Source organism: Glycine soja, chromosome 3 (genome assembly GCF_004193775.1).
Source record: "Glycine soja cultivar W05 chromosome 3, ASM419377v2, whole genome shotgun sequence".
In the NCBI taxonomy this organism is placed as follows: Eukaryota; Viridiplantae; Streptophyta; class Magnoliopsida; order Fabales; family Fabaceae; genus Glycine; species Glycine soja.
Genome location: NC_041004.1, coordinates 1,732,062 through 1,757,240, shown reverse-complemented (window position 1 = coordinate 1,757,240; position 25,179 = coordinate 1,732,062). Strand labels below are relative to the sequence as shown.

Genomic DNA, 25,179 nt, shown 5'->3' with positions numbered 1-25,179 from the left:
ATGGTTACAAACCAATCAACAACAATCCCTTAATGGCAGGTGATACAACGATTGAAGCAGTAGACTACACCATCAGGACTCGAGAGGAAATTGCAACAATTTTGCACAAGAATCTCAGGAAAGCACAGGGGAGGATGCAGTTGTATGCTAACAAGAATAGGACAAACAAAGAATTTGTAGTGGGAGATTGGGTATATTTGAAGTTACAACCATTTAAACAACAATCAATACCTAACTCAGCGTTTCATAAATTAGCTGCACGATTTTATGGTCCTTACAGAACTGTAGAGAGAGTGGGGGAAGGTGGCACACAAGCTAGAATTACCAGCTCAAGCTCGCATACATAATGTATTCCACATTTCCTTGCTGAAAAGACATCATGGAGATTGTCCAGTTTCTACAGCACTGCCAAGTTTTGACAGCAATGATCAATTTGAGCTGATGCCAATTGACATTTTAGCTAAAATAATAAAGAAAAGAGGCAACAGGCCGATCACAGAAGTGTTAACACATTGGCAACATACCACACCAGGAGAAGCTACATGGCATGAGGTGCACAAGCTGAAGCAATAGTTTCCTCAAGTGGATTGGACCTCTTTATTAATGAGGCCAGTGGATGAGAGGGCCTTGGGGGCAAGGCTTTCAGATGGAGGGGAAATTGTAATAATCAATTTATAAAAATAACTGTAAGGGGTTAAAAATAGAAAGGGTTGTTAGAGTTTAAGTGGGTCTCATTGCTTTCACTTGTATAAATAGTAGTATCCTATCGTAATCAAATTAATTCATAACAAATTAATAACATTCAGTCCCTTGGGACTGTTCTTCCTTGTGTGAGTTCCACGAGTGAGTTTCCCTTCTTCCTTTGCATTCTAGGTTCTCGTGAGATCTTGGTTCTGTGTTCTGAGAGTAGTAAGGAATCATAGGTTGATAATCTTCAACCTAACGTAAACATTCTTAGTTCATTTAATACTATAAGAATATTAAATGTGATTAAGAGAGTAGGTAGCTAGGCAAGCAAGGAGCATGTGACAAGTACCTTGTAATGGTCTATCAACTTAGTAAACATGATAATTCAAGAAAGTGATATTTTATAATCATTTCCCATAAATCATGGTATGCATGTGGGAAAGTGGACCCATTTATGACATCAAATGGGATACATATTGGGAAGGAGGTCTCCAATGTAATTTTGACAACAATTAAGATCTATTTTGTATTTGAAATATACAACAATAATAAATTAAAAAAAATATTAATTTATGTATCTAGATGCGTGTTCTTGAAGCAACATTTTTTTATTCAATAGAGTAAAGACAAGATTTAAATTTTTTATTATAAAAAATAAAAAAATATAATTTATATACTTAAAAATATTTATTTGTTATAATAAATTTAATTATAGTAAAATAATCATTTTTCTTATAAAATATACTTAATAAAAACAGGTTTGACAGCTCTAACAATATACTTAATATTAACCACACAAATAGTAGATCAAAATTATGAAAATTTAAAAATATTTAAATATATTTTCCGTTGATGATAAATAATTGAATTTTATTTTTGATTCCTATTAATTTTTGTTGTTGTTGGTTCATGATAAAATATTTTTTATCTTTCCTTTAAAATTTAAAAACGTGATTTCTGATCATTTTTAAAACTCCTAATATTTATTTCATAATTATTATTTTTATGATTTTAAACCTGCTAGAATTAATTAAAATATAAAAAGATGAAATAATTAACATTTTATTTGGATTTAATTTTGTGAACGTACAATAAATATATATAGAATATAGAAGAATAATAAAATTTAAATTATTCTATCACATCAACATTACTGATCCAACGAATTCAAGAAGATGTAACACGTGACATTTGAATATCCATATCTTGTTCCAAGAAAATAAACTGTGTTGCAGAATAGGAGAACAAAATAAAACAGAAATTATATAGAAGATAAAATTTCTCGCCCAAGATTTCTGATTATTCCGCTAAAAGGTTCAAAATTTTATGTGTGATGATCCTTCAAAAGTCCTCCTCTGTTTTCATCACTCGAATGAGTTTACTTCTCTGCACAGGACTTTTTACTTCTCATCTTGTTCTAGGATTCTCCCTATTTGTAGGCCATTTATGGCACGCGCAAAGAGCTTGCGCAGCTGTCGACAGGATTTGAAAAAAGAATTGATCGAGATTTTGAACTCGTTCTTTTCATGACTCCTCTTAATTGAGACATGAGATTCTATAAAGTAGAAATTACTTTTATTTTACTATAAATATTGGGTTGAATTGAGCGGGTTTGATTCTCTCTCTTGTCATCCATTCGAAATCATGAAGGTAAAGATAGCAATAGTGACTCAAGAAATTGGCGGACACGAGACACTTAAGAAAAAATGACAAGCATCTTGAATTATGTGAATAAAACAAAATAAAACAAAAATCATATAGAAACTAACCTTTCCAACAATTGTGAGTGGAAAATCATCTGTTCTCTAGACGGAATTCATCTCAAAACCACTCATAATAGATATATTACACACTTCCATTGCTAATCTCCACATTTTATTATCTAAAAGAATAAAAAAACTTACTAAGAGGAAGGAAAATGTGACTAAGAGAGTAGGTAGCTAGGCAAGCAAGGAGCATGTGACAAGTACCTTGTAATGGTCTATCAACTTAGTAAACATGACAATGCATGCAAGTGATATTTTATAATCATTTCCCATCTCGAGTGTAATCTTGATAACAATTAGGATCTATTTTACATTTGAAATACACAACAATAATAAATTAAAAAAATATTAATTTGTGTATCTAGATGTGCATTCTTGAAGTAACAAAATTTTTGTTTAACAGTGCAAAGACAAAATTTAAAATAATTTCATATCTTTTTATCTTTCTACACATAATCAAAATATCGTTTCCTTTTGTGGTTAGCGACTTCCATGATATTTATACGTATAATATTTCAATTAGTATTAAGTATATTTTATAAGAAAAATGATTATTTTACTATAATTAATTTTTTTATAACAAATAAATATTTTTAAGTATATAAATTATATTTTAAATTTATAATAAAAAATTTAAACTATAATATAATTTTTTATTTATTCAAAACATTTAAATCGATTCTCAATTATTTATTATAATTATAGTTATTGTAATGGTAATCTATTGGCTATTATTTTTTACCCTAAATTCCATTAAAATTTATTTTTATTTTTTAATTCAGAAGAAACACATTTATATTAATTAATTATTACAAATCCTTGAATAAATGTGAAATTCCAAACATATCTATAGTCAGAATAAGAAAGCAAGTCAGTCATTAATATTATCAAAAAAGGTCCCCAATGATCAGACCTCAAATCAAGTTTAACAAAGAAAAAAAAAACTTCAAAATTAGGAAGTTTATCTAGACCGGAGGTGTTATACACATATTTCCGAACATGAAACAAGAAACAATGCTAACCCATGGTAAAATCAGACACACACTTGCTCAATTGTTGTATTCCACAATGTTTTTTTTAACAATATTAACATAACAAAGAGAGATACTTGATCAAAGAAAAATGGTTCCAAAGGGTCAACAAAAAATACAGACCCCAATCAAATTAAGAGGAAAATCGATCATCTGCAGTATATTTTTCCAATTCTATCTCCATACAAACGAGACTCAATGAAATCAGGAGCAGAGTCAAAAACTCTGATGCTCTGGTCTTGAGACAAGGATAACCCATGTTTAGCAAAACCATCTGCTACCGAATTAGTTTCTCTATATACATGATTCCAACAAATTCGGTCAACCATCCGAGTCATGTGTTGGATAGAAGATCGAAGAAAATCACCCTTGTGAGCATTAATGATCTGAATAGCTTTTAGAGAATCACTCTCCACAATTAAATTTCTGTATCCCCTTGCCACTACTGTTTGCATTCCAATCTTGATGGCCCATAATTCAGCCTCTAACGCGGAAGAACACTCGATCAAGGCATCGGAAAAGCCAAGAATAAATTCACCCTTCCAATCCCTCAGAACTCCTCCTGCAGCTCCTTTATTTCCATAAACAGTGAAGGCCCCATCACAGTTGAGTTTAAAGAATCCTCTGGGAGGTGGGGTCCACCAAACCAATCTTGTAGGTCTTGGGTTATCGTCCTGTGGAAGTATTTGCATGTTAGCAAAATGAATAAACTCGGCAACAAACTCATTGCATCCAAGACCAATCCAACAAAAGACCTAAATAAAAAATTAAGAGGAATTTTTTGTTTTGTTTTTGACTTTAAAGAAAAAAGTAATGTTGATGGCCTAAAACCTCTAGATTTGTTTTGCTCTTGAGTATTTGGTGATTGCAAAACAAAAAAAGGAAAAACATACCAAAAAAACATGCTGCATGCCAACAAAAGTTGCCTCCACATCTGACCATGAATGTAAACTCCGACACTGATCACCGAATTTGCAGTTACCATTCATCCAGTATTTACACGTACTTGTTGGTGGCGGTGCCGTTCTATGCAAGAACATGAAAGGATCTCTGTTGCATCTCCTAATTTGCCAATAAGGACAAGTTGATGATGTTATCCCATACCCTCCAATTTCTTGAGTTATTAGTGCCATGATTATTCGAATCAATTTCAGGAGAGAAAAACAAACACAAATCCTATATTTATAAGACTGGTAAAGACTTCTTGCTATGCAAGAGGCAGTACGAGAGACTGTCAGAGGGAAACCGGAAACTTTTGTGATGAAAAACAAGCCATGCATGTATGTTTTTATAAGGTGTTTTTGGCGGGAAATTTTAAAATTTCACTTTGTACGCAAACTCGAAGAGTCAAAATTTTAACGAATTTGGAATAAGTACAATTTGAATTATTTTTATTTCAATTCTTTTCATTTGTTAAAATCTTATCTTGTATAAGTTTTTACTTGGATTGGACAATTCAATTGTCTTTATACCCAAAATTTTAATTTTTTATTTTAAATAAATAAAATTTTAATACTAAACTTTATAGAAAATAAACACTATCTAATTTTGAAATATTAATTAAAAAATAATTTTATAAGTTATTTATTTTATCTCCTTCTAATGAAAAAACTTATTTTTATAATTTATCCACCAACCTTTTTAATAATTTTAATTTATCTGTTTCTTTCAAAAATTTAATTTATAAATCATTTGTTTTTCTCTTAAAAGTTTAGTTATAGTTTACTTTTTTTTTTTTCAGTGGAAAATTTTATTTCTTTATAAAATAATTTTTTTTAAAAAACTATTATATTTTGATGATCAACAAAAAAAATAATAACATCGTAGGAGTAGTAAATTATTCAAAGTTTTCTTTAACTTACTTTCATGGATTTGAGATTTGTGTAGTCAAGGAAAGCCAATGATCCCCGTGCATGGGAACCATAGGTACAGCAGAAAGCTTCACATAAGTTTTCCATTGGTTCATCTCCGTTTGCTTCCTTGCGAACCCTTGGAGACAAATCAGAAACAAGTAAACAAATCCTTGAACAAATGCCAAGTACCAACCATAGCTGAAATAACAAACCAAGTCAACTATTTCATTATATTGAAAATATCCCCAATCAAAAAGCTCTAATCGATCTATTATAGTTAACAAATGAAAAAGTACCCAGGTTTTGAAATTCACATAAACTGAAGCCTGTTATACACATATTATAAGCATTAGAAAAAGGGATTATTTTGCGGTATAACTTCACATACCAGAAACTGCAATGATTCGGATGCAGCACACAAACAATTTATTTATCTGGATGATTGACTAGAGTTGCATGCAGAAATAGTACAATTGGAGCCCAAATTTCCAATGAAAATCCCAAAAGCATGATTGATCTCCAAGCCACTCACCTTGTCCTCGTTTCCACAAACAGAAAGAAACAATAAACTCATTATTTTCTCTCTTCTCCAGAAAACATAAAAGACCATGGCCTATTACAGTGGTTTTACAGATTCAAACCACCAAATAATATTGAAGAAAATTAACCAATTAATCAGTACATGTACATATGTATATACCCTATATAGTACCTCACATATGCCATTAACTAGATATCCAAAGAAGAAACCAGAAGAACAAATGAGGAATTGTTGCCATTTGGGTCTGTGTGAGAGACAAATTCCAAATAAACTACGAGCTTGCTCTGCTGCCTTTGACATCACAGCTTCTTCTGCTATGGTCACTGCACTGTCCCAAAACCAAGGTTCAATGAAAGAGAGTTTGCATGTGTGGAATTTGGTTTCCAATAATCAGAGACAGATAAAAGTATACATATTCAAAATAATAATGTGGTTAATGTATGTTCAATCTATACGTGGTGGATATATATAGCTCTGTACAAATAATGTAGTCCATTCTTTATATGTGGAAGAATATTTTGTATCTATAAGGTGTATACAAGCTGAAAAGTCTTTTTAATCAGTGTATATAAGTCCTTGGAAATATAAAACGATAATCACTTTAATCTTGTAAAATGATAAATACAGGTTGTTATGAACATCTTAATTAGGGGATTAATGTATATATCATTATATTAAGATAATGATAATGATAACAACTACTAATGTAATTCAAATTTATGATTTTTAAAAATTCATATGAAAATATTATATCATAATTATATCTATTGTGATATCGTTACATATCTTTTATTTATTAAAAAAATGAAAAATTTCTATAAGCAAAGACTGAATTTCATGTTAAAAGTTTAAGAAAAAAAATATTTTTTTACCATAAAACTGTTAAAAAAAATTATACAATTATCATATATCAAATTGAAAAGGAAGAGAATGAATTGTGACTCATAAAAAAACTGAATCATAAAATAGAGATAAAAAGAAAAATAATGTTATAAAAATATATTATATAAATAATCTCCTTATATATCTTCTTTTACTTTTAATATCATTAAAAAAATTTAAATGAAATAGAATATCAGAAACTAATTTTAAATAACATATATATAAGGTATATTTTATAAGAAAAATGATTATTTTTATATAATTAAATTTATCATAATAAATAAATATTTTTAAGTGTATCAATTATATTTTAAATTAATAATAAATAATTTAAACTGTAATATAATTTTTTATTTATTCAAAACATTTAAATCGATTCTCAATTGTTTATTATAATTATAGTTATTGTAATTGTAATCTATTTGCTATTATTTTTTTCGCTAAATTCCGTTGAAATTTATTATTATTTTTTAATTCAATAGAAACACATTTATATTAATTAATTATTACAAATCCTTGAATAAATGTGAAGTTCCAAACATATATAGCTAGAATAAAAAACCAAGTCAGCCATTCATATTATCAAAAAAGGTCCCCGAGCTCAAATCAAGTTTAACAAAGAAAAATAAAAAAACTTTAATATTATTATGAAGTTCATTTTCCCATGAAATTAACAATCAGACACACACTTGCTCCATTGTCGCATTCCACAAATGTTTTTTTATCCACCGACCTTAAGGATTTTAATTTATCCATTTCTTTCAAAAATTTAATTTATAAATCATTTATTTTCTTTCAAAAGTTTATTTATAGATTACTTATTTTTTTCCGTTGCCAATTTTATTTCTTCATAAAATAATTTTTTTAAAAAAACAAACAACTATTATATTTTGATCAACAAAAAAAATAATAACGTCTTAGGAGTAGTAAATTATTCAAAGCTTTTTAAAAAAAATAATATTAATATTTTTCTATGAAATTGCTGGAAAAATAAGAAGATTAAATATCAAGAGTTATGACTAAGTCATGCAACATCCTGAGAGTGTGTTTGGATAGAAAAAATTTTAAGTGAAGAAAGTAATTTATTAGAGAATTTAAATTTTTATAAATTAGAAATTATTGTTGGGATGTTTTTTATGAAAAATTTAAAATTTTGGAATTTTAAAACAGAATGAATTGTGACTCATAAAAAACTGAATTTCATGTTAAAAGTTTAAGAAAAAAATATTTTTTTACCATAAAACTGTTAAAAAAAGTATACAATTATCATATATCAAATTGAAAAGGAAAAGAATGAATTGTGACTCATAAAAAACTGAATCATAAAATAGAGATAAAAAGAAAAATAATGTTATAAAAATATATTATATAAATAATCTCCTTATATATCTTCTTTTACTTTTAATATCATTAAAAAAATTTAAATGAAATAGAATATCAGAAACTAATTTTAAATAATATATATATATATATATATATATATATATATATATATATATTAGTTATATTTTATAAGAAAATGATTATTTTTATATAATTAAATTTAATATAATAAATAAATATTTTTAAGTGTATCAATTATATTTTAAATTAATAATAAATAATTTAAACTGTAATATAATTTTTTATTTATTCAAAACATTTAAATCGATTCTCAATTGTTTATTATAATTATAGTTATTGTAATTGTAATCTATTTGCTATTATTTTTTTCGTTAAATTCCGTTGAAATTTATTATTATTTTTTAATTCAATAGAAACACATTTATATTAATTAATTATTACAAAGTTCCAAACATATATAGCTAGAATAAAAAACCAAGTCAGCCATTCATATTATCAAAAAAGGTCCCCGAGCTCAAATCATATTTAACAAAGGAAAAAAAAAACTTCAATATTATGAAGTTCATTCTCCCATGAAATTAACAAGAAACAATGAAATTAACATGAAACAATGTTAAAACGTAAGTTCATTCTCCCATGGTATAATCAGACACACACTTGCTCCATTGTCATATTCCACAAATGTTTTTTTATCCACCAACCTTAAAGATTTTAATTTATCCATTTCTTTCAAAAATTTAATTTATAAATCATTTATTTTCTCTTAAAAGTTTATTTATAGATTATTTATTTTTTTCCGTTGCCAATTTTATTTCTTCATAAAATAATTTTTTTTAAAAAAACAAACAACTATTATATTTTGATCAACAAAAAAAATAATAACTTCTTAGGAGTAGTAAATTATTCAAATCTTTTTTTAAAAAAATAATATTAATATTTTTCTATGAAATTGCTGGAAAAATAAGAAGATTAAATATCAAGAGTTATGACTAAGTCATGCAACATCTTAAAAATAAATCAATTATATGAGTAAATTTGACTTTATATTTAACCTAAAATTTTAAGATATTATATTTAATTTATGAATCTTAATTTTTTTTTCAATTTATCCATTTTTATCCAATGTGGGCTTTACCTTCACATTTAAATTTCAATAATTAAAAAAAATAGTCATCACGTATGGATCTAGAATAAAGAAAATAAATATATTTGAGGATATAAAGAATTGTAACCTGTTAATATATTTTGTATGAAGTTTAGTTGCCTTTCTGCATCTTAAATTAGTTGTGGTTCACTGTGATTTTCAGCTATCACATTGCTGGTGGGTGTGGAAGATTTTCGGCAAAATGACCCAAATGGGTTCCCTTTAGAAACAATTTCTCGATATGGGTTTGTTTCCATAATAATTTTAGAGGGGGTTTGTTTTTCACGTAAAATTATAATGTATGGATGTGTATCGCCATGTATGTTGGTGACACATACAGGCGATGACAGGTGGAATGAGTGTCGTCAGTGGAAGCTGTGAAATGGCAGAGTGTATGTCGCTAGTCAAACTGACGATACTGTGCAGTGAGCAGTGTAGGGCGTAGCAGGCATCAGTGGGCGCAGACTAGGGGTGACAGGTGAGGCTTGTATCGCCAAAACCAATAACGAAATAGGCTGATTTTGTATGCTTGTTTTTTTTTCTTCTTTGTTTAATGTGTGTACATGTATTTTCTTCTTCTTTGTTTAAAATGTGTGCAGGGTTTCTTATTTTTTTTTAATAAAGTTTTAATGTGTAGAAAGTGTAGTCTTTTTTCCTCTTTTTTCTAGTTAAATTTAATTATTTATAATAGAAACTTTAAAAACTATTTGTTTTGATGATTTTGTCTACCTTTAAAATTTGTACCTTGGCCTTCGAGTTTTAAAAGTTTTTGACACTATTTTTATTTAAACTAATTACTTTTTTGTTAGAATGAAATTTTAATTTTAAGTTCCAGTGCGCTAGTTTTTGTAATGAATTTTTTTTATGTTTATTATTAACTAAATATATTAATTAGTATCAGTGCACTAATTAATTTAAATAAAACACAACAAATATATTAACTAAATACGTATTATTAAATTTGAGTAAATAAAATATAATAAATATTAATTAGTATCAGTATCAACTAACCAATTCAAACTATTAACTAACCAATTTAACTTTCAACAAAATTTGAGTAAATACAAAGAAAGAAATGTTTACCAGTGGACGAAAAGAAAGCTTGTACCCGCACCAAATGCTTAATTTATTCGTGATTCATTCGTGAATTGAGGTTTTTAAATACGAACCATGCATTTCACAGACAACACTGGCAAAATGGCCCTGCACATGTTTCGCTCCTGGCTTTGGCGAGATGCATTTCGCTGATGGCTTTGGCGAGATGCATGCCACATCGCCTCCCATGCAAAACGAACCCTCTCCTTTCGAAAGAGACCTAGATGGGGAATTAGTTTGTAAAACTAACCCCATCTGAACAATTTGCCTTGATTTTCATCAAAACACAATTTATTGGTAGATAAATATAATCAGCCGCCCCAGTTAACAGTATAGTAGAACTTTACTTAAACGTACAATAGATAAAGCAAAAATAAAAGATCAAAGTTGTATGAAATTAAAAGAAAAAGATCAAGGGCCTCCTACTCTAAAAAACTTGTGTTAGCATATTATTTTTATTTGTCTCATTACATGTAAAAAATAATAATTCACATCACTAAGAGTGCGTTTGGATAGAAAATTTTAACTCAGGAAAATAATTTATTAGAGAATTTGAATTTCTGTAAATTAGAATTTATTGTTGGAATGCTTTTTATGAAGAATTTAAAATTTTGGAATTTTAAACAACTAAAAATCTGAAATTTCAATTTCCTTCTAAAATGTGAGAAATTGAAATTCTCTTCTTACCGTCTTCTTCAAAAACACCGTCTGAACTCCTAAAACATCGATCGGGTGTGAGCATAGAGGAACACATATAACTAGCACACCAACCATATATTCTCTTTTTTTCATCCTCATAATTTTAATTTTTTTATCCAAACACAAAATTTTGAAAATAAAAGAATTTCAATTGAAGTATTTGAAATTCTTAAAATTTAATATTTCTCGGAATTTTAAATTTCTCCATCCAAACACATTCTATATGTATATTTTCCTTCAGAACAACCTATAATAGGTTTACATTCTAAATGAACTTATTGTAAGATGTTTGATTATATAAAAAAATGTAGTGCCTAATTGTAAGGAGTTTTCAATTGAAAAAAAATATATATAAAACATGCTAATTTGACATTTGAATGATATTTTTCATGCACTATAGAAATTAAATTGTATCTGATGTCTGTCAATGCTAAACCAACGGTCTCCTTTCTTCATGTTCACCTGCATAATCTGATTGCGCCATCAGTTCTTTGTCCTCAGAAGGTTTTGGAATACTAGCAATTGGAGAAGAGTTCAAGGCCTTCTTGTTGGATCTGTCATCAAGAAATATCTTCATTGTAATCCCCATAGCTATGAGTAGGAGTCCGGTTGCATGTTGTTCTGTCAATGGTTTTGTAAATATGAGGTATGATAGTAGCAATGTCACTGCCTTTCTTGCCGTTGTTATCTGTGACAATTATTCAATGAGGAAAGAAACTCAGTTTGGACCACATAAAGGGTTTAACATTAGAATATCTTAATGCATGCTGTGACCTACAATGGGTAAAAATTTTGAACAGAATAGGATGATATATACCTTTAAATTATCAATTGTTACAAATCAAATCAATTTTCAATTCCAAATCAAAATATTTAGTTACAAGATGTTTTAAGTATTTATCATTTTATAACATTTAATTAAGACATATGGTGCTTCTCTTCTCAGTTTCATGTGCCAACTCCTACACGAAGTTTGTAATGATGATGTCATGACAGAGTTATTAATGCTGGGAGCCATATAATGGTCCAAAGTCCAAATAAACATAATGGAACAAGGAAAAGTTGTGAGACTAATTTACCATGGCTGTGTTGGCAGCTCCAAAAATGGCAATGAGTGACAGCACAGAGACTTGGCCAATAAATGTGGCCATTGCTTCAAAAACTAACACTCCATACACATATAGATGCTGCAAGAACAAGATAAGGTGACTATTTCGAAAGCAAATGTCTACGTATGAAAAAACAGGAACAATATTTTCAAATGTACCTGTGAGCATGATGTCCATGCTTTGAATAACTCTCCTGTGAAAAGCATGGGAGGAATCAAGAAAGGCAATCCCACCACAGTAGAGCAGAAAAGCATTTCCATCTGTATGTTAACAATGAAAAGGAAATTCATATTATTCTAATGCTACTACTATACATCTAAGCCACAAATTTTACAGTACCGCTTCTCATATATAAAAATGCAGATGAAGGGCATTGATTTGAGTGTGTGTTTAGTTTCACATTAGAGAATTTGGTCCTCAGTCCAGAATCAATTTTAGATAAAGTTTCACTTTGATTTAATGTTGAAGAACAGTTCAAAATTAACTTTGAGTCGTTTATTCATTGGATCCAAAATTTTGTACATGAATATAACTCCTAACTTAGATTTTATAATAAAAACATACAAACACATATCACATCACTTTAAAATCAATTTTAACCAAAATCAATTCCGTTCACAATCAATTTTATCAATGCTCATCCAAACATACACACTGCACACCACAGAAATTAAATCACCTGTGTGGTCTGAGGGTTCATTGTAAAGATTGCTTCTTGCAGATTTCCCAAAAAGGAGTCCATGATCAAAGCCCCAGATATCATAAGAACACCAATGGCACTGAAATTAGGTGATGTTTGTGCGTCTGCTAGTGTGAATAGGATCAACCCAATCACCAGAAGTACAGCAGATACATATTCATGAAATGGATATTTCCGCCTTAGACCTGGTATGAAGGCACCCATTACCATAACTGGAAGAACCTGATGTAACAAAGTTGACTCTCATTACATATAAATATTGTGAATAACATAAAGGAAACAATAAGATTAAATTTTGAATCTCTGGAATGGAACAAATTAGTTAACTTGGAGGCACATAGTGTGCTGAATTCAATATGAAAGCATTCGAATGGGGCATAGTGATTATGGTTTTGTAAAATTTGTTCCCTTGTACCTTTTTAACTTACTTTTGTGGATTTGAACATGATTTGTGCAGGGTAGTTAAGAAAAGCCAAAGATCCCTTTGTGAGGCCATGGGAACCCATAAGTACAGCAGAAAGCTTCACATAAGTTTTCCATGGGTTCATCATTTGCTTGCTTGTGAAGCCTTGGAGATAAATCAAAAACAAGTAAACAAATCCTTGAACAAATGTGAAGTACCAACCATAGCTGAAATAACGAACCAAGTCAACTATTTCATTCTATTGAAGATATCTCAAATCAAAAAGCTCAAATCAATCTGAAAAGGCACCGAGGTTATGAAATTCACCTAAACTGAAGCCTGTTATAAACATATTCCTGGAAGTCAAGCACGATAAAAAAAAGGATTATTTGTGGGTATAACTTCACATACTGCAATTATTTGGATGCAGCACACAAACAAAAAAATATACAATTTATTTATTTATCTGGATGATTGACCAGAGTTGACGGCAGAAATAGTACAATTCGAGCCCAAATTTCCAATGAAAATTCCAAAACCATGATTAATCTCCAAGCCACTCAGAAAACACATGAAAAAGAGGTTAACAAACAAAAGCAAAACAACTTTAACCGTCGGTTACACAAACAGAAAGAAACAATAAACTCATTATTTTTTCTCTTCTCCTGGAAACATAAAAGACCACGGCCTATTACAGTGGTTTTACAGATTCAAACCACCAAATGATATTGAAGAAAATTAACCAGTTAATCAGTACATGTACTTGTGTATATACCCTATATAGTACCTCACATATGCCATTAACTAGATATCCAAAGAAGAAACCAGAAGAACAAATGAGGAATTGTTGCCATTTGGGTCTGTGTGAGAGACAAATTCCAAATAAACTACGAGCTTGCTCTGCTGCCTTTGACATCACTGCTTCTTCTGCTATGGTCACTGCACTGTCCCAAAACCAAGGTTCAATGAAAGAGAGTTTGCATGTGTGGAATTTGGTTTCCAATAATCAGAAACAGACAATAGAATAACGTGGTTAATGTATGACTGTATGTTCAATCTATACGTGGTGGATATAGCTCGATCTGTGCAAATAATATAGCCCATTCTTTACATGTGGAAGAAGATTTTGTATCTATACGGTGTATACAAGCTGAAAAGTCCTTTAAGCAGTGTATATAAGTCCTTGGAAATATAAAATGATAATCACTTTAATCTTTTTGAAATGATAAATACAGGTGTTATGAACATCTTAGGGGATTAATGTATATATATTATAATGATAATGATAACAAGTATTAATATAATTCAAATTTATAATTTTTAGGAATTAATATGAAAATTTTATATCTGTTGTGATATCGTTACATGCCTTTTATTTATTAAAAAAATGGAAAATTTATATCAAAGACTGAATTTCATGTTAAAAGTTTATGAAAAAAAAATATTTTTTACAGTAAAACTGTTAAAAATAATTATACAATTATCATTTATCAAAGTGAAAGGGAAGAGAATGAATTGTGACTCATCAAAAAACTGAGTTATAAAACAGAGATGAAAAGAGAAATAATGTAATAAAAATATATTATATAAATAATCTCCTTATATATCTTTTTTTACTTTTAATATCATTAAAACAATTTAAAAGAAACTGAATATCAGAAACTAATTTTAAATAATATATATATATATTTGAAAATTCAATTTCACTCTTAATATGTATATGATATATCTCCTTTTGCTTTTAATATCAATTAAACTATTTACATTAACATTTTATCATTTTTTAGTCTATCATTTTTAATATCTTCAAGTTTTACCTATCAAAAAAATATCTTTAATTCTAATTTGAATTGCAATATTTCTAAAAATAAATTATCAATAATTAAGAATAACAATACATCACAATGTAAATTATTTTTCATAAATATAATACATAATTTATTTATATAAATACATTTATTAATTACATATTTTAATTATAATATAATTTATATATTTAAAAACATTTTTTATTAAAAAAATAGTTGTATAAAATAAATATTTAGCCAACGCAAATATACTAGACTAAAATACTAGTATAACTTGATGGGACCTAACGTTTTAAGAGCAAATTAATATTGTTTTATATTTATTGGATGAAAAATTTCAATGAAAAGGACTTTAGAAGAGAGGAGAGCCCCCCTTATTTGTCCAACATGACTGTGTCTGTGTCATTCATTGGTATCACATTTATTTCTATTATATAATGAATGGGACTGGTGCTTAAAAATTGCACGAGATTTTATTTATTTTTTTGGACTTATTGCACGAGGCTTTTTTTATTATGTCTTGCACGAGGTTATATATTATTATAAATTTATATTGTCAATTTAACTTTCATAGTTAGTATGAAATTTGGAATTTCTAGAATTAAAAAAGTGACCTAATGTTCATCTCATATTTTCTAGCTAGAATAGGAAAATCCAATACAGAACATGTTTTTATCACACTTGTATTCTTTAGGGACCTCTTCTGAAATTTGATGGGTTTTATATCAATATGCAGTTGAGAGGTTTGATATGGTTGACTCATCGTTTTCTTTCTTGGACCACAAATATATTATATAAATATTTAAGACTTAAATTTGAGATATTTAATTAAATAAAAATATTTTTATGTCAATTTATTCACTGTGTTTGATGGTTATTGATTCTTTGTTTGCTGGAACTTAAAAGTAAATTATAATAATAAATAAAATTGGAAGTCACATATTATAATAATTTAATAAATTAATTTATTGTAAGAAAAAATATAAAATTACAATAATTTTATTTTAAAATTATTTACAAATTTTTTAGGATATAAATTAATTTTCTTTAATATTTTTCAATTGATAATAAAGTTAATCTATTTATTTATTTTAAAGAAACTGTTAGTCACAAATGAATTTTACATTAATTTCAATTCTTAAAAATTAATTCACGATAATAAATAATTTATTTAAGTTTCATGATTTAATTTATTTTTCTTCAATCATATTTTTTGTTTTTAAACATTTGTTTTATTCGCCAAAGATAATAAATTATTTTATTTTATTTTCGCTCTAGAAAAATTTAAGGAAATGGGAAGATGCCCCACCTGCAAACCAAAGAAAACCTTGAGACTGTAACACTTACAAATGAATTATCTCAGAGATGAAATAAGTAGGAACTCGAACATGTGATGCAAGATTTTGTTTTGATTCATCTTTTGTGATTTGAATTTTTCATTTATTTAATACATCAGGAAAAAAAGGTTTTTTTTATTTAATAACTATTATTTTATTATATGATAAGATAAATAACAGAGGATGGTATTATTTTTTAAACATAATTACAATAATGAATTGGGTTCTAATAGAGAAAAGAGAGGGGATTTGGAAGAAAAAAATATTTATACTAATTACATTAATTATTCTTAAGTTAATAATTTTATTTGACAATTTTAGGTATATAATAAATTTATTTATTTTCTTTTTCTTTCTCTTGGTCCCCCCAACAAAAGAAAAAGAACAAAAGAAAGAAGATATTTCTAATATCCATGGAAACCTCTTCGATCCGTCTCTTTCCCTAGTTAAAATTTCTCTCTTTTCTTTTTCTTTAAAATAAACAATATTTTTTCACCAAAAAAAAAACACTAAACAATATTTTAGGGACTAATTGTGTATTAAAAACATAATGGAAATGATTGAAGGATTTTATTTTTGTTAGAGAGAAAATGATTGAAGGATTAAAGTATTTTGTTTTTGTAACCTTAATTATTTGATTTTTTTAATAATTCAATTAGCTCAAACAATTTTAAAAAAAAAATAAGTTGAGTGTTTAGTCTAAATTTTATAATAATAAAAAAAATAATGATAGGATCATCCAGTTGCCTTATGCAACAAATGGGAATCTTTTATATATTTGGTAAACGTCGTAATCGCGTTATTAAAGAAAATGAAGAAATATCAAACACGGTGTACTTTTGTTTTGTATAAGTAAAACGCTGTTTTAATTAGAGTGCAAGGAATCTCTCAACAAAAGCCTTTGTTAAATAAAACAAATTATGCTTTCAGTTTTGGGCGGAGGAAGTCAATAAAAGTTCGAGTATTTGCTATACCAAAAAAAACGACCTTTTGGAAACCCTATAAGCTCATATCAATCAATAATTTGTTTGTTTTTCTACATAAAGCCGAAACTATAGCTTATGACTTTTAATTAGGAAATAAATCTTGACAATAGATGATATTAATTTTATTTTTTTTTGTAAAATAAGACTCTATAAAGATATTCAAAATTTAATTGTATTCAATATAAGTAGAGTAGTTAAAATCAAATAAAAATACATAAATCAAAAGTTAAAAAAAAAAACTGTTATGGCAACCCTATAAGCTCATATCAACCGTACTTTGTTTATTCTTCCACATAAAGTCAAAACCATAGCTTATGACTTTTTGTAATTAATTCTCGATAATAAATGATGTTAATTTTTTTTTTGTAAGTAAGACTCTATGAAGATATTCATAATTTCCGCCAAAAAAAAATGAATATATTCATAATTTAATTATATTCAATGTAAGTAGTTGTTTTGGAGGCAATGCAAGTAGTTAAAATCAAATAAAAATACATAAATTAAAATTTAAAAAAAAAACTGTTTTTGCAACCCTAAATCAATCGTACTTTGTTTATTCTTCTACATAATGTCAAAACCACATAGCTTATGACTTTTAGGAATTAATTATTGATAATAAGTGATATTAATTTTTTTTAAGTAATACTCTATAAAGATACTCTTAAGTTAATTATATTCAGTGTAAGTAGTAAAAATCAAATAAAAACACATGAATCAAAAAGTTAAAAAGCCATTTTTAAATTAAATCAGACTTATTTTCACTTACTTATTTTAAAATTAAATTAAAACAAAAATTATGTGTGTGTGAGACCCGTTTCATTGTCATGCTTACCAAAAGTTCATTTAATCCTCTAATGGTCGAAGTCATGTTGGTGATGGTTTCGCAAATAGGTAAAGGGTATCTAAAAAACATTATGATATCCATGTTAGCATATAAATCAATAAAATAATAATATATGAAAAAAGAGTTTGTAACTTTGTATAGTGGCATAAGTGTCCCTTTTATATTACTTGAGTATGAGTTATAATATCCTAATATAAATGCACACATGAGTTAAATCCAATGTAGCATAGACTTTATAACCGCTGAATATTTTGAAAGCTTTTGGCATGATGAGAAGAAGTGTGAGTTAACTGATAACTAATTCTCTGTCAAAAAAAAAATTAAAAGAAACATAGTTAAATTATTTCATTCAAAATATTTGAAACATGAGGGGAGGTAATGAAACTTGTGAGAGGAAGAGTAAAATCTTGAAGTCTTTATTAAATTATGAGTTATAAGATTAGTTTGTCTTTTTACAAAATTTCCTCTTGGTAAAAGAAGAGAATTATTACCTACGTTTATCTATAATTATATAGAAATAGGAACTACCTATAGTACAAGAGTTGAAATGATCTATAACGATTTTGTAATCTAATTCTATGATAACATTTGTGATTTGTAGGTTCTGCAATTAGAGAATGATATTGAAGAAGGCCCAAGCTTCAGCATCTCTAGGGGTTGGAAAACCATAATTATCTCTCAAACAGAATTCAATACCAAAGGTTTTGATTTCTTCAAATAGAAAAAAAAATATTAGGGGGTATAAAAAATAACTATGATATGTAGTGCAAGTCAAGTTATTTAGTGGGCTTCAAATGACTCAAAAGTCCGGTGAAAAGCTTTGGATATGCAAAGTTATATACAATAAAGAACCAGAAAACAAATTTTAAGTTCACAATAAACAATGCCCTCAAAAACAAGTTCAGAATAAACAAGTAAAAAAAAATTTAGTCAATCTTTCTTATATGCTAAAATATGCCATTTTTTAGTATTTTTATTGTTGGTATTGGTCTTTTCATAAAAAATTATAAAACGATTCCCTTGATTATGCATTATGTTTAAAAACATGTCACATTATCTTATCACACATCAAGAACTTTGATTTTTGGACACTCACATACTACAAATACCTCATTTATGTCTATTTTTTTTTATCACATCATATATTACATTTACATTTCTATTTTTATATCTATTTTTCTCTTAACATATCTACTTAAATGGGATCTCCATCTAACATTATTCTACATCAATAACTACATACAGTCTCCCCTTGCCTCCACCGGTGTATATATAAGGTTACGAAAAGCATGATTATTAATTATTTTTTCAATAATTTAATTTTGATTAATAAATTGTAAAAGTTTTATCATACTTCTATTTATACTATCATATCATCAAATGAGTTTGAATATCACAATTATACACAAGATTAAATAACTTTAAGAAATATGCCATCAAATAATATTAAATAATAGAAAAACAAAGTTATATGCATACTCTCATTTTTAGCTGCAGTTGTAGAAAGGCCTTGTATTTGAAACATTAGCCTGAAAAGAGAAGTGCTAAATGCTGAATAATTTCCTTTACAGATATATTGGATAACTGAACAATCTAAAGACTTCCTAAGCACCAGTACATTGACAAAAGTAGGCATGAGTTTATGCCTTGAAATCCACTAATTAAATTGCTACACTCCAAAGTCCAAAATCTAAGCCATAACTAAATTTAAGTACAGTACAACCCAATCATGTACTTATGTCCACCAGAATCTCATTACCCCTTCATAGAAGAGTATCCAAAACTCACCAAACTATGACATTTGTCCTTTGTTACCACTAAAGAAGGGCATCCCTCTGCCCTTGGTTGGTAGGTCTCATTATTTTTCTGGTGTGGTTGGTAGGTCTAAATGGATGCTGTAGGAGGAGACTTACTTTTCTGATTTGGGCTTCAAGTGCTATAGTGGGCCAGATAATTTCTGTTGAGAAAAGTGAGGCTAAAGGCCCAGAGATCTTAAAAGAAATTGAAAATAGAGACAATTGCTTCCTGCACCTAACGGAATGTAATTTTACATTCTCAATTAGGTGTTTCGTAAGCTTAGGAAGGTGCAGGAAACAACTGTGGAGGAAGCAATTGCCAGAACTTGATTTGAACTTTGAAAAGAAAAACTATTAAGTATTAACCATCCAGGTCAAGAAGATCAGCAACCAAACTATGCAATATAGCTGTTTCAATTTCAAAGGCCAATTCTTCTTGCTCCTCCTCAAACCTACTCCACTGATCTCTCCTTTCCATGTCCTTAATATAAGCATGTTTGTCAACATGCCCTGCATCAAAAGCAAATGACCCATTTATCCAATCCTCAGTTATTCTCAATGTCTCTAACTCAAACTCCTCTTCATTCTTGTATTGGTTTCTACCTCCACTTAGTTCTTCCCTAAAAAAATCCAACAGAAGTGTATCCAAATAGTCTCTACATCCATCTGCTGAACCTCTTGCTTTAACACAATTCAGCAGCTGCTTTGCCTTTTCCTCAATCCAATCTTGTTCTTCAATGTCAACTTCATTATCAGCATCATCTTCTTCATATTCTTCATCATAGCCAGAATTGTCATCCAATGAGAGACACTGGTCTAAGTTTGCAAGGTCAAATTTTGCAAGACTCTCCAATTTCTGAACTGTTTGTATGAACTTCTGTTTTCTCCCTGCTCAAAAGTGAAAAGATTATTAGTACCATTTTCATATGAAATCTATACAATTAGGACAGCACAATTGATGAATATCCATGGAAAATAAGTTAGTTGATTGCATGTTTGGTTCATCTTATTTCAAAGAAATAATCATTTTTTTGCAATTATTAAGATTTTTTTTTTCTTCTTTTAAATGATTATTTTCCTATAAACAGTAGGTACCCAAACATGCACATATAGAATGTGTTGGTTAAATGAATTACAGAATTAGGACTTAGAAGAGACAACTGAAGTGAAAGAAGGAACTTAAACTTACTTTGAATATTGGCAAGGCTTTGATCAAAAGGTGAGAATTCATCTTCTCCAACCTGAAGAACTGAAACTGGACTGTGTTGTTCTTCTTGGCAAGTTAAAGTTTCCTGTCAAGATTACATAATAGTTTATATCAGTAAAACAAAAATAGTTTATAATCAGTAAAAAAAGATATTCCAAATAAACGGTTGGCATGAAAATCAGCATTAAAGTAATTATTTAATTGTGATCATCAACTGTAAATACCCCATTTAAAATCTTACAACAACAAGTAAGATAAATTTGCAAAATGTTTCTTAAGAGGGTCTTATAGTCATTGGCAATATATATTCATAAAGAAATATACATATACATGCTTATATATGTTGGACTTAATCAACATGTCTTAACATAAAAATCAAGATTAAAATATGAGAATGGAATAAACTATACTGGAAAATATTATTCTCTTAACTAAAAATTATATAATAAAAAAAACGAATGAAAAGTGCTGCACAATTCCCATTCCCACCGACAGATGATAAAATAAAATATTGTCCACAAAATTATTTCCTAACAAACACCTTTTTTTCTTGTCCTTATATGATAATTCGTAAAAGAAATTAAAAAAAAGAAAAATCTAAAATGAACTTAACAAAAAAAGCAAAAGACGAACAAACAAACATAACAAGAGCCTCAATATTTGTGAAGATTCGATGCAGTAAATGATTGTTCACCTTAGCCCAGGAGTTCTTGCTGCCGACAAGAAGGTGTGAAATAAACGAAAACCTTTTACCCGCCGCTTCAACGTTGTCGTTTTGTGCCTCTTCCAAGGTTAAAAAATCACTCTTAATCCAACTAGAGCCACTGCTACAGCTACTACAGGTGATGGTGTTTGTGGACCCCACCATGAAATCCAACGGTGGTGGTGGTGGTGGAAGAGGAGAAGGTTCCACCACGATGTCCCTGAACGATTTCCACCGTATGATGTCCTTGATCTTCACCGCCGTTGTGATGTTGACATCGCTGCACACTCGGCTTCTTCTTCTTCTTGTTCTTCTTCTTGAAGATGATAGCTTGCGAGAGAGGCTTCTGGGTAGAGAAAGCACTGAGGGTGATTTTGGGGTGAAGAGAGAGATGCTTCTTATGGTGTTGATAAGTGTTTGAAAGGGTGATGATGACGATGATGATGATGATTTGAGTTCCATTTCTATGAGGCTGTGCATGCTGTTGTTGTTGTTGTTGGTTGGTTTTCTTGGAAGTGATTCGAAGCCGCTTGAGGAGCAAGAGTTCAGATTCTCGCTGAGGAAGTCCTTCAGCATTCTTGGCCTGCGTTCCATTGAGTTGAACCTTTTCAGCTGCTGCGTGCTCATTTTGGAATTAAGGAATGTAATAATGTGTTGTCAAAAAGTGAGTTATGTAAAGAGAGAGAATGAGGTTGGTGGAGAACTCAGGAGTGTGAAAGTGGAATAACTCAAGAGTCAATATATATAAAAGGAAGAGTGAGAGAAGGAGTAGAAGAAGGAGAGAGGTAGCTAGCTTCTAGGTGGAGATCTCCATATATAATATTCTTCTCATCAAGGTAAGGTAATAATATTATGCAAATGTTAATCATCTAAGATATTATTTAAGAAATTTATATATATATACTTTTATTGAAAAACAAAAAATTATGTTATTTATAAAAAAAATTAATCACTATTTTAAAAATACTGGTTAGTAAATATTATTGATAATATGAATATGATAGGTGGTGCTTCACGCAAGTGAATTCTGGAAGTGGTTGTGAAGCTAGCAGTGAGGAACTACTTAACTATACTGGTTGGGTTGTTGGGCAATACTGAAATGAAAAACACTTTTTACATTTACGTCCGTACGATTATTGCTTCATGACTTAGTCAATTATTTGGTTGAATTCCATAACTTAAAAATGAAAAATTCCCAAAAAAATCACTTAGAAATTTGTTGGGTCATTATCAGTTTAGTTGGATTAGTTTTATTTTATTTTATTTTATTAGATAAAAGTTTAGGTGGATTTTTTGTTTCAAGGAATTTGTGAGATCGAACAAACCTCAAACTTAAAATAACATGTACAAAATACTCAAGAATGACCTATTGACAATATTTTTACATCTGTAATGAGGTCCAAACTCATGTTTTTATAAAATATGAGTTTAATAATATTTAAGTGGATCAACTTTTCTTAACTTAAGTTGCCTGAACCATGTTAGTTCTTTAACATTTCTCAATTATGATGTATATATAATGTATTTGGATCAATGGTAAAGGACAAAAATCACAATGATAGTATAAAAAAATAGGAATAATTTTGGACTTGTGTTTGCCTTCAATGTAAATAATCTTAATCGATTTTAACTTAAAACTTAAAAGTGGAACTAAACCAAACATCATGTTAGTTTGGTTACCCTGTCCTAACTGGTAAGCTAGTTTTTATACTTCTACTATGTATATCTAATAAGAAGAAATGAAAGGAAATAAATAATCAATAAGTATTTTTATAAATGTTATTTGAACCAAAAAGCCTACTCTAATCCCTGATAAACTCTCACATTCAACTCACTAAAAAGAAGGGTGTGGTTATGGAGGGGGGGAAAGAGACAAAAAAGTGTGTAGCCGAGTGGATGGTTCTGTGATTAATTAATTCGTGGGCACTATTTTGATGTGTCTTGGGGAGTGAAAAAGTGACAGTGAGGATCAAGTTGGATTTGGAAGCATGTCGTATAGTAATTGAGTTTGACTCTAATGAATGTGCATGCAACCGTGCAGGGCCCGGATTTGTCTGATAGTATCTACTGATCAGTGCTACTACTATGCCCTTGTCTAGCCGGAACTATAATAGGGGGACACCCAAGATTTGCACTTTTTGTCCATATATAGGGATTTGCTTTGGAACAGGACCATGCTAACCTAACTTCACATTTCTCATATGATAGTAACCATGATATAACAGCATATATATACAATATATGAAGCAGAAATGATATTGAGAGATAAGGCTGTAGATATTATTATTTGTTTATTATTCACACTTCTCAATAGTCAATCATAACTTGTTATTATAATTTTAAGATAAAATAGGTTATGTATTAATAATATAAAATAAATTTATATGAGTTTAAAGGTTATGTACTATTGTATTAACATTGTCATTCAATCAAAAAAATTGATTTGTATAACTTTTAAGGTAATAATTATAAAAATCAACAAATTTATTATATATAATAATTTGTGATTGAATGAAATTGTTAATACATCATTTTTTTTCTTAATTTATATTATAAATGGTGATGTTTTATTAGTTAACAGCATAAAAATTTAACTCAAAATCAAATTAACTTGACGAAAGCACGACTAATTTCCTTTTTTTTCTTGAGTTTTTTGTTCAATATTTTATGCTGAACTAATAGAACACCATCTCTTGATTTCGTACAAAATTGTAGTTAAATTTTTTGTACCATAAAACATTACTCTTTCGACTATCATCTTTACTTAAGGGCCCAAAAGCCCACAAAAGAAAATCTAATAAAATTAATATAAGTGTTTTTTGAACTCCCACTTTTACTATACACACCCTTCAAATATTTTGTTAAGTTTTACTGCAATTCATCATATCCTTATACATGATTTTGATTTACCAAGTTTTTGGTTTGAGTAGAACTTGGGTTGAAGTAAGATTTTGAATTCAAAGTTTTGTTAATGAAGAATGTGATTGGAAGAGATATTTCATTAAATTTTTTTTTTTACTGAATTATGATATTAATATAAAGTTATCTTTGTAACAAATAATCAGATTGAAAGATGAAAAGATGATCAACCAAGTTTTTGACAAACATAATCCAGAACCAAATTCATTTTGTAAAGACTTAAATCACATTTGAAAAAAAGAAGAAAATGACTAAAATCACATTTATCCTTGTTTTGTTACATTTCGTTTTATATCACCCCGTGGGTGAACATAAACGTAAATTA

The 25,179-nt window shown here is 28.6% G+C and overlaps 2 protein-coding genes across 2 annotated transcripts; both read right to left on the bottom strand.

The window, feature by feature from the left end:
- Nucleotides 1–11,241: 11,241 nt before the first annotated feature.
- On the bottom strand, nt 11,242–14,398 carry LOC114405808 (UDP-galactose/UDP-glucose transporter 2-like). The gene is made up of 7 exons (XM_028368307.1): nt 14,042–14,398; nt 13,582–13,610; nt 13,280–13,481; nt 12,831–13,073; nt 12,310–12,411; nt 12,122–12,229; nt 11,242–11,730 (listed from the first exon to the last, which is right to left on the bottom strand). The coding sequence occupies exons 1-7, from the start codon at nt 14,168–14,170 to the stop codon at nt 11,473–11,475; spliced, it is 1,071 nt and encodes a 356-aa protein (XP_028224108.1). The 5' UTR covers nt 14,171–14,398; the 3' UTR covers nt 11,242–11,472.
- A 5,262-nt stretch (nt 14,399–19,660) lies between these two features.
- LOC114405806 lies at nt 19,661–22,729 on the bottom strand. Its single transcript, XM_028368306.1, has 3 exons — nt 21,927–22,729; nt 21,215–21,317; nt 19,661–20,913 (listed from the first exon to the last, which is right to left on the bottom strand). Exons 1-3 carry the CDS (start codon nt 22,560–22,562, stop codon nt 20,387–20,389), a joined length of 1,266 nt encoding a protein of 421 aa, XP_028224107.1. The 5' UTR covers nt 22,563–22,729; the 3' UTR covers nt 19,661–20,386.
- Nucleotides 22,730–25,179: the final 2,450 nt, after the last annotated feature.

Bases quoted from the DNA above. Each gene is read 5' to 3' on its own strand.
- LOC114405808 (XM_028368307.1), bottom strand. From the start codon at position 14,170: ATGTCAAAGGCAGCAGAGCAAGCTCGTAGTTTATTTGGAATTTGTCTC. The intron at 13,074-13,279 runs GTAAGTTAAAAA...TTGTTACATCAG, and splicing joins TCATGTTCAAATCCACAAAA to GTTCTTCCAGTTATGGTAAT. The intron at 12,412-12,830 runs GTGATTTAATTT...GTTAACATACAG, and splicing joins TGAACCCTCAGACCACACAG to ATGGAAATGCTTTTCTGCTC.
- LOC114405806 (XM_028368306.1), bottom strand. From the start codon at position 22,562: ATGAGCACGCAGCAGCTGAAAAGGTTCAACTCAATGGAACGCAGGCCA. The intron at 21,318-21,926 runs GTGAACAATCAT...TAATCTTGACAG, and splicing joins GCAAGAACTCCTGGGCTAAG to GAAACTTTAACTTGCCAAGA. The intron at 20,914-21,214 runs GTAAGTTTAAGT...ACTTTTGAGCAG, and splicing joins AAGCCTTGCCAATATTCAAA to GGAGAAAACAGAAGTTCATA.